The following is a 9213-nucleotide window of genomic DNA, read 5'->3' as shown; positions in this document are numbered from 1 at the left end:
AGAAAAAAATCATTCCATTGCAAGTAAACATGAGTAGTTTTAGGGTGTCATGGAGGATTTTATTTTCTGTGGAGAGACCCACATAGGCAAAAGGTTGAACCTGAGAGAATGAGGTGTTTCTAGAAGGATTTTAATAACTTTATAAGGGTATAAAACATGGTTTTGGGTGAATTGGAGGAAAAGCAATTCAGTGTTAAGCCAAAGTTTATTTCAAAATAAAACCTCAAGTAATGGCAGAGTGAACAAATGCAGGATGAAGAAGAAACTGATAGATATGTGAATATAGATATAAGTGTAGATCTAAGTAGATCTATATCGCATATTCTGGACTTACACGTGAGCCAACTAATATATGCATATTTGTATATGGATAGTTATATAGATGATAGATCTACATAAATATACCATATATTGTACTACCTAACCTAGTAGCAAAGACAATCTATTAAATGTTATTGAAAATGGTATCATTAATATCAGTTATGTTTACAGATTTGGGGAAGTAAGAGAGTTATCAGTAAGAAAGAAGGGATAAGTAATTAAAGTTTTGCAAATCACAGAAGTGGGTAGTTATGGGGATGACAGCCTCAATGGTATCAGCAGGACTGTGTATGGAATCAGTGGTGAGAGAGAAAGGGTAGGAGTGGATTGAAGATGGATCACTCATTATACTTTGCAAATGGAGTATGATAAAAATGAAGATTCATGCACTTTGAGGCAAAAAGCATCATAATTTGTATAGATATTCATATCTCTCAGATACCCACTATGACATTATATCACCTTAAGATTATTTGGACTTTGGTCACATGCATTTAAAGCCCCTCATTGTCAATAACATATTCCCAAAAACTACACATTATTGATTTTTTTAATCTTTCTAGCTTAATTTTTTTTTAATTCTAGGAATATTGAGAACACGTCCTTCCAAGTCTATGTCCATGCCAGCTAAAGCCCTGGGTGAATGTGTTAGCTTTCTTTATTAATGAAGCTTTCCAGATTGCCTAACAACATACAAACACAGCTAGAAAGGGCCTATAGAAGGCATCATAGACAGGGAGAGGCAACTTGCCCCTGCCTTCCTCTAAGAAGCACACTAGCCTAAAAGCATCTCTTAAAGCTTGACCCTTTCTTCATTGTCTTAAAACCCTTGTCATTTTCTTCCCTCATTGCTCTCTTTTCTTTTTATTTCTCTCCATGATATCAGAGTTGAAGCCACACAAGAGGTAAAATTCACCATGCCTCAAATGAAGTAGAAAGAAAACCTTTTGATGGCTAGCAGAATTCCTGGAATTTACCTCTGTTCATTCAAACACAAATCTGTCTCTATTATCCAGTTAAATGTAACATGGGTCTTGGCTATACAGCTGCATAAGTATCAAAGACATCACAATCAAGTTCTGTTCAGAAGCTCTATACTGTTTTAGTACTTAATGGATTTATAAAATCACACCAAGGAACAGACAAGCCTGTGAAATGTTTTCATTTTTGTTATCTATGTTATTTAAGTATGATATGAACACTTGATTAAAATTCCTTGTGTGGGTGCTTGGGTGTCTCAGTCATTAAGCTTCTGCCTTCAGCTCAGGTCATGATCTGTGGGTCATGGGATTGATCCTCACATTGGGTGGGTGAGGAGGGGGGTCCCTGCTCAGCGGGAACCCTACTTCTCCCTCTCCCACTCTACCTACTTGTGTTCCCTCTCTTGCTGTCTCTTTCTCTCTCTCTGTCAAATGAATAAATAAAATCTTCAAAAAAATAAAAAATATATAATAAAATTTCTTGTGTGATGTGAAAAATACACACAAATATTTTAAGGAGATTATTAGATTGTCCCTCCTAGTCATTGAAAGACTAAGGTAATTATAACTGCAAAAAAAAATCATACCAACATTAGTTTGCACAAGTTTGTCATTTTAATGAAAGGAGAATAGATATTGGTATGAAATCTAAGCATTTCGCTTCAACATTTTTCTCATTGAATCTATGACTTTCTTATTTCTCAGGCTATAGATCATTGGATTTAAGAAAGGAATTATGACAGTGTAAAATAGAGAATCCATCATATCTTGTTCATTTGACTGCGCGGATCCAGGACGCACATACATGAAGAGAAGGGGGCCATAGTACAGAGAGACAGATAAGAGATGGGCTCCACAGGTGGAAAAGGCTTTCCTTATGCCTTGTAGAGACTTCTTTTTTAAGATTGTAAAGAGAACTAATGTGTAAGATATAAGAACAATCAGAATAGTGAGCATCTGAATTGACCCAGAAAAAATAAATACTATGAGAATATTAATAGAAGGATCAGTACAAGAAATGCTAAATAATGGCATGATGTCACAGTAAAAGTGATGTATTATGTTAGTATTACAGAAGGTTAATCTGAATAAAAAGCCTATATGAATTAAGGCATGAAGAAGGCCACCTACAAATGATGAAACCAACAGTTGCATGGATAGTCTGTAAGTCATAATTACTGGATAAAGTAAAGGCTTGCATATAGCCACATAGCGATCATACGCCATTGTTGCCAGAAGAAAACATTCTGTGGTTGCACCAGTTGTAAAGGAAAAAAATTGTACCATGCATTCAGAGAGAGAGATCATCTTGCTCTCGGAAAAGAAGTTAACCAGCATCTTGGAGGATACTGTGGACGATATCCACGCATCCACAAATGCCAGACTCCCAAGAAATAAGTACATGGGGATGTGAAGGTGAGGGTCATTGCAGATGAGAGCAATCAGACCAAGGTTCCCCACAATGGTGATGAGGTATATAACCAAGAACACCAGGAACAAGGGAATCTGCCACTCTGGTTGATATGTGAGTCCTGTGAGAACAAACTCTTCCAGCTCTGTTGCATTTTTAGTTTCCATATTCTTACCAGATGGTCTCTGAAATTAAATGTGGTAAACATAAAAAGAATATTCATTAATGATTTATAAAAGACTGTTCGGTGAAGGTAATTGAAATAAAACCATACACTAGCCTGAAGGCACTTCAATTTTATTTCCTTTAATATGGCAACTATTTGGGGGAACTGTTATGTTGCAAAAATATAACTACTTAAGTTCCAACTATGTGCAAAATAAACATATTTAGAAGTTAAGAAAAACATTCTGAACATGAGCATATCCGTGGAGTAACTATTGAATGAGGTAGCCAGGTTCTGTGTATAGGACGTTAATGCAGCATGAAAAGTAAAAACGTTAGAAAGGCCTGGATCATCAAGTGATCAGTTCCCTGTGAAACATCTTCAGTTGTGTCCTTCAAACAATAGGCTGGGACCGAAAACTTTTATGAAAGGGAGTGTCATCCTCAGATGTTTACTAAATTAAATATTTGGTTGTAGAAAATAGGCTGAAGGGAGGGGAAACTAGAGTGAAAAAACACTAAACAGGAAGCCATTATTATTGTCTAGCAATTCCCAAACCAAATTATACAAGGAAATTGGCTAGGACAGTTTTTGTACAAAATATAGGTCTTGGGATATTACTATACAAATTGATTCAGATCTCATGAATAGGTTGGAATAATATGCACTTTATAAATGCTCCCTGGTTGATTGAACAGGATGTGAAGTTCTTGGTCTGTGTGCAATAAGATACTGGGAGTAAAGAAAGGACAAAGAGGCAGCTCAAAGTAAATCAGAATGTGCAGTCACTAGGACTCAGTGACATATTAGATGTGAAGGGAGTTGGTCGGTGTAGGAAAAAGAAGACACTCGGTGCTTGGGTAGATGGTCATCAAACACTGAGATTGAGGACTCGGGTGTGCTGGCCAGTTTTTTCAAGGAGCATTCTGGAAACATCCAGGTGAAATGCACTCAGCAGAATAGTTCTATAGGAGCTTAATAGAAATGATGACTTGGGAGTCATTGGGGTGACTAAAGGCACAGTTTTGTATGACCCATCCATTGAAGTGTATAACGTAAAAAAGAAGGAGGAAAAAGAAACTTGTGCAAGTTAAAGGGATTACAAAATGGATATACATCATGTATGCATTGGCTAACATTTGATCCTCTATTCTACCATATGGCTCTTGGTGGCAAACAGAAGCTGTCATTAAGTCCAGAAGCCAAAAGTTCTATAAACTGACTTTTCCATCATAGAGGACTTGCTGTAGGTTTGCCAGTAAAAGTCACCTATGCTGGATTTGGTAAATGGAGAGAAGGGGACAAACGGCCAGGGGGGAAAAGGAGAATTTGGGTTGCAAAGTCAACCAAGCAAACAATATCATGACCCTAGAAAATGGTAGAGGCATATCAAAGGAAGCTGTTGCGTCTGCATCTAGTAGCAAGGACAGCAGCTCTTAGTGAGCTAGATAGACTAGGACAGATTTTGGCTGTTTGACAGGCTTTCTTGCATTGTGTTCCTGCCCATTTGTCCAGCGGGTTTCTCCAGTCCCCTAACGTTTTGACGTTAAAGCCAGTTTCCTTTCAATTAACCCATTTCCTTTGGCAACCAAGAGCTCTGGCTTACACAAAGTGAGAAACGGAAAAAAACGCAAAAGAACACTGAGCAGAGTGGCCAGAGATGCATGAAGGAATTGGAAAGCTGAGTGTTGTGGAATTAAAGGGAGAAAAAAACCTCAACAAGGACAAAGTGAAGTACAGTGCCAAAAGTGAAGTAAGTGCTCTAGTGGAATAGGAGAGATCAATCATCATTAAGTGTGGGAATTAATAGATTCCTGGTGGCTTTTGTGAGAGCAATGTCTATTCTCTGATAGAGTTGAGGTCCGAGAGCAATGAGAGGAGAATAGGAAACATGGGGCACAACAGTGAGGAGAATGAAATAGGGTGTGCTGAGGAATGTGGGGTGGAGTTGGCAATCAGCTGCTGTCCACTGAGTGTCCATGGTGTTTTCGTAGGTGGATAGGGATAGGAAAGGCCAAGGCATGAAGAGAGAGAAAGAGGAAGTATCAGAGAAAGGGTGAGGATGAAACTGGGGGAAAAGCTCAGACACTGGAGGTAAATATTTGTCTTAACTGTGGTTTTCATTAAAACTTGTCAGTACTGGGTATGATTTCTTTTTCTTTCATTCCAAATTCCAACTTTATTTCTCTATGGAAATGTGTATGAAATAGAGATTTTCATTTTACTATTAGGCTAGAAACTTTGTATTGGTCACATATATACCAACATTGCTGAAAGCACGTTCCACATTTAAAAGTCACTTTATTTTGCTGTTACAGTAATTAGAACTGAGTTTCTCTAACTACTCTCATTTGATTTGAGAGGCCTTTCCTCTCCACTAGGTTTTAGCAGAATAAAACTGAGCTAAAGCCTGGAACCTACTCCTAGCAATATAAATGACCTATGCCAATAATTGCAATTGGTAAATGTATACTTATTTGGCATTGGTTTCCTTCCATGCAATCCCGAACTACAAGATAATTTAAAATTCCCAAGTGCAATCTGTGGGCCTTTATTAAGTCGGAAAGTAGAAAGGACACTGGAGGGACATTTTCTGCATTTTCATATATGTATATGAAATTATTGTCAAAAGTGGGTGAAAGGATAAAAGGATACCCAGGTGAATAGCTAAGTGATTTAACTTAAAAGGTCAGTCAGAGAATGTGGTTAATTAAATGGAATAAACATTTTGAACAGAATCGTCAGAGAGATTTCTTACATAGGAAACATTATGACCTAAATCCTTAAACCCATTTTTAAGCTGTCTGAACTTCTAGGAACCAAACTCATCCTAGGGAGTCATTGTCATTTTGCTAGCCAGATAATTAACTATGATTAAAGAGTGCAATTTTGTCTTAGAGCTATTTTGCTTACCCAGATTTACTCACAATAGTAAAATACTATTAGGTTATTCACTATTTGTTTTCTTTTCTTTTTTGTTTCAACTTTTTATACAAATTCTAGGTAGTTAACATATACTATAATACTGATTGTTTTCCATTTTCAACCTGCTATTTGGTCATCTTATAAACCAAATCAAAATTTTTTCTAAATATAACAGTACTTTTAACTTTCTGTAAAGAACAGTAAGTATTACATAAATCAGTCTCTTACCAATATTTGTTAAGACATTGTGGAGATCTTTTCAGGGTTAGGCTGTCTCAAGCAGAAAAGAAAAATAAGAGTTGCACCGGAATGACAGTAGCACTGCCGCAATTCTTTGCACGCCGATTCATTCTGGGGACCTCATTTACTAAAAAATCAGCAAAATGCCGTTTATTATAAATCTGCTTTGAACTCAAGAGTCAACTAATTCTACAACTGTGTTCTTTTTCCAGAAGAGGAAGGCATGAAGAAGAATTCCCCTAATTGCACCCAAGGGTTCCCTTTAGGACAAAACTAAGCTGTTCTTCTGGGCATTGCAGATTAGAATCTGTATGAGAAGTCCAGGTGTCCCAATAGGCTTTACAGACTGAGAACATCACGTCACACATACAGTTCTAGTTGCAACGGTTGAAATTGCACACTGTGCTGCTGCTTTCCACCACCAAGGACACTTCTGGCATGTTTAGGCAAATCAGTTTATCTATAAATTGGTGTTGCTCTGAGGGCTTTGATTAATATGTTCTTGTCTGAGCTAATCATACATGATTTTATCGAGGCCAGAGAACGAGGTTCCCTTCAGGAGCCAACCCCAAGGAAATAGTTGTCCTCATGCAAACTGCAGCTCACATTCCAGATCTAGACCTCACTCCACACGTTAAACTGAAATCTGATGAGAAATCTCAGTAGGCAAAAGTCAGGGGAAATGCAAAGGGAAACAAAGATAAAGCACCACAGTGAGAAGTGCCATAGCTCAGTGCTTCTCAAATTTTAATGCCTGGGAATCTCCTAGAGAGAGAGCTTGTTAAAATGCAGATTCTGTGTGAGTAGGTATGGGTGAGGCCTGAGGGTCTTCAGTTCTAACCTGGTGACTGCTGCCTCTGGACTTGTATCACCCACAAGGCCTTTGTCCTTGGAGGGCTAGATTTTCAGAGAGCCCAGATCATGGGAGTAGCACAATCTAACAGATTACAAAGGGAGAAGCTAGGAGGAACCAGATGGTGTGAGGGAGGCCAGCATGGGTGGGATCACACAAGCCCTTGGAGGCTCATTCAGAGACTTTGTATTTTACCCCAACTTAAAGGAAATGAGGGATTTGAACATGGTGGTATATGCGTTCGGGTTTGCCTTTTGTGCATTACAAAGTAAGTTGTCAATGAACTTTCTTTCAGAAAAGTACAAAATTTACTTCCTTGTGACATTGTGGTTTACTACTTGAAGAGTAGAAAAAATGTTCAGCCTTCACAAGGGACTTGATTGGCAGCTAGGGGAAAGCAAACAGCATCTGTTTTGGCAGACTCATTGATCAATACTCTTGCCTCCTTATAATTTTGCTTGTGCAAGCCAAAATGGAGGGGGGAAAATAGCACCGATAAAATAATGTCATTCTGAAAACCTAGTAGACGGGTGGAGTAAGCAGGATGGTGTGCAGAGGTGGCTTCAACATAACGCAAATGGCTTAAATCTACTGACCCCTTCATTTTTGTATAAATACCTCTTAACTCATTTTGTTGCCTCCCTTGAGCACAGAAGGTCTGTGATGTTGCTTCCAATAAGAGTAGTCTTCTCAACCTTGGTCGTTTATACAAGTGGGCTGTGGTTTTCACATGTATTTTGCCGATAACACACTGTATAAAGCGTCTTCTTGTGTCCTGTTTTGACATCTTTATATCTTGTTTGGTGAACTACCAGTTGAAATCCTGGTCAAGTTTTTAATTGAGTTAATTCTTTTGAGTAAATTATTTTTTAATTAGTGTGTTTTGTGAATTCTTCCGATGTACAAGTTCAAGCCATTATCAGATATATGCTGTGCAAATATTTCTCAGCATTCTTGTTGTCTTTCTTCCCCACAGAGATATCAAACTGGCCCAGTACACACATGGCATTACGATGTTTGACACCAGTGAGCAAGAAGTAGCAACTGTTCAATGCTTCCTCGTAAGAAATGTGCATGACAGAGGGGGAGAAATAAATCCAATAAAATCCAGAGTACCTGGCTGGCTCACTGCATAGAGCATGAAATTCTTGATTTGAGGGTTGTGAGTTCCAACCCCCCATTGGGTGTGGTGTCTACTTAAAAAAAATATTTAGGGGCACCTGGGTGGCTCAGTGGGTTAAAGCCTCTGCCTTCGGCTCAGGTCATGATCCCAGGGTCCTGGGATCGAGCCCCGCATCAGGCTCTCTGCTCCTCGGGGAGCCTGCTTCCTCCTCTCTCTGCCTGCCTCTCCGCCTACTTGTGATCTTTGTCTGTCAAATAAATAAATAAGATCTTTAAAAAAATATTTAGAGACCTTATACTTGAGTAAAATTCCTAGGAGTCAGTGATATAGGGCACATGGACATTTCCCTTCTGAGGTGAAGGGTAAGTTACTGCATCTGGCCCCTCCCGCATCCGGAAAAGAGTCACAACACCTAGTGGGTTCCTGTGGATTCTGGACACTGTATCATTTGGGTGTATTATTCCAGCCCATTTATGAAGTGACCAGATAAACTGCTAGTTTTGAGTTGGGCTCAGAACAGGAAAAGGCTCTGTAACAAGTATAGGTTGCTGTCCAAGGTGCTCCACCAATTGGGCCATGTGATACCTTTTGTTTCCTTTACCTTTGGAGACATATCTGGAAAGAAGTTGCTGTGGCTGCTGTTGAAGAGGTTACTGCCTATGTTCTCCTCTGGAATTCTGATGGATTCCTGCCTCACGTTGAGGTCTTTTATCTATTTCGAGTTTATCTTTGTGTATGGTGTGAGAGAATGGTCGAGTTTCATTCATTTATTCTACCAAAAGCATCATCTTGGACTTTTCAGAATTCCTTATCCACTGCCCCAAATCATAGGATTACATGCAATATATCTTCTGAACAAGGAATTTACTTCACATCCAAAGAGTGCAGCAAAGGACCCATGACCATAAAATTCACTGGTCTTCTCCTATTGCCCTCCATTCTGAAGCAATTATTGGATAGAATGTGGAATAGCTTTTTTGGAGACTCATTCATAGCATAACTACATGTGATACCTTACAGCATTAGAGTATTTCCAGAAGGCTGTATGTTTTCTGAGTCAGCAACCAGTGTATTGTACTGGTTCAGTGGGACCACTCACTGTTACCCCTAGGAATGCACTAGCATTTTTTTATTATTTTTTTGGCCACCAGCATAATTTTTGCTTCAGGTACCCTTGATCTTATCCTCTGGTGG

At 38.8% G+C, this 9213-nt stretch overlaps 1 protein-coding gene across 1 annotated transcript; it reads right to left on the bottom strand.

Annotated features, from left to right (window-relative positions):
• Positions 1–1949: 1949 nt before the first annotated feature.
• Positions 1950–2888, bottom strand: LOC308337592 (olfactory receptor 5H2-like; the record flags this gene model as incomplete). The annotated part of the gene is made up of 1 exon (XM_080795699.1): positions 1950–2888. The coding sequence occupies exon 1, from the start codon at positions 2877–2879 to the stop codon at positions 1950–1952; it is 930 nt and encodes a 309-aa protein (XP_080651825.1). The 5' UTR covers positions 2880–2888.
• Between the last annotated feature and the right edge of the window lie 6325 nt (positions 2889–9213).

This window comes from Martes martes, assembly GCF_963455335.1.
Source record: "Martes martes genome assembly, chromosome: 1".
Taxonomy (NCBI): Eukaryota; Metazoa; Chordata; class Mammalia; order Carnivora; family Mustelidae; genus Martes; species Martes martes.
This window is presented reverse-complemented; position numbering and strand designations above follow the sequence as displayed.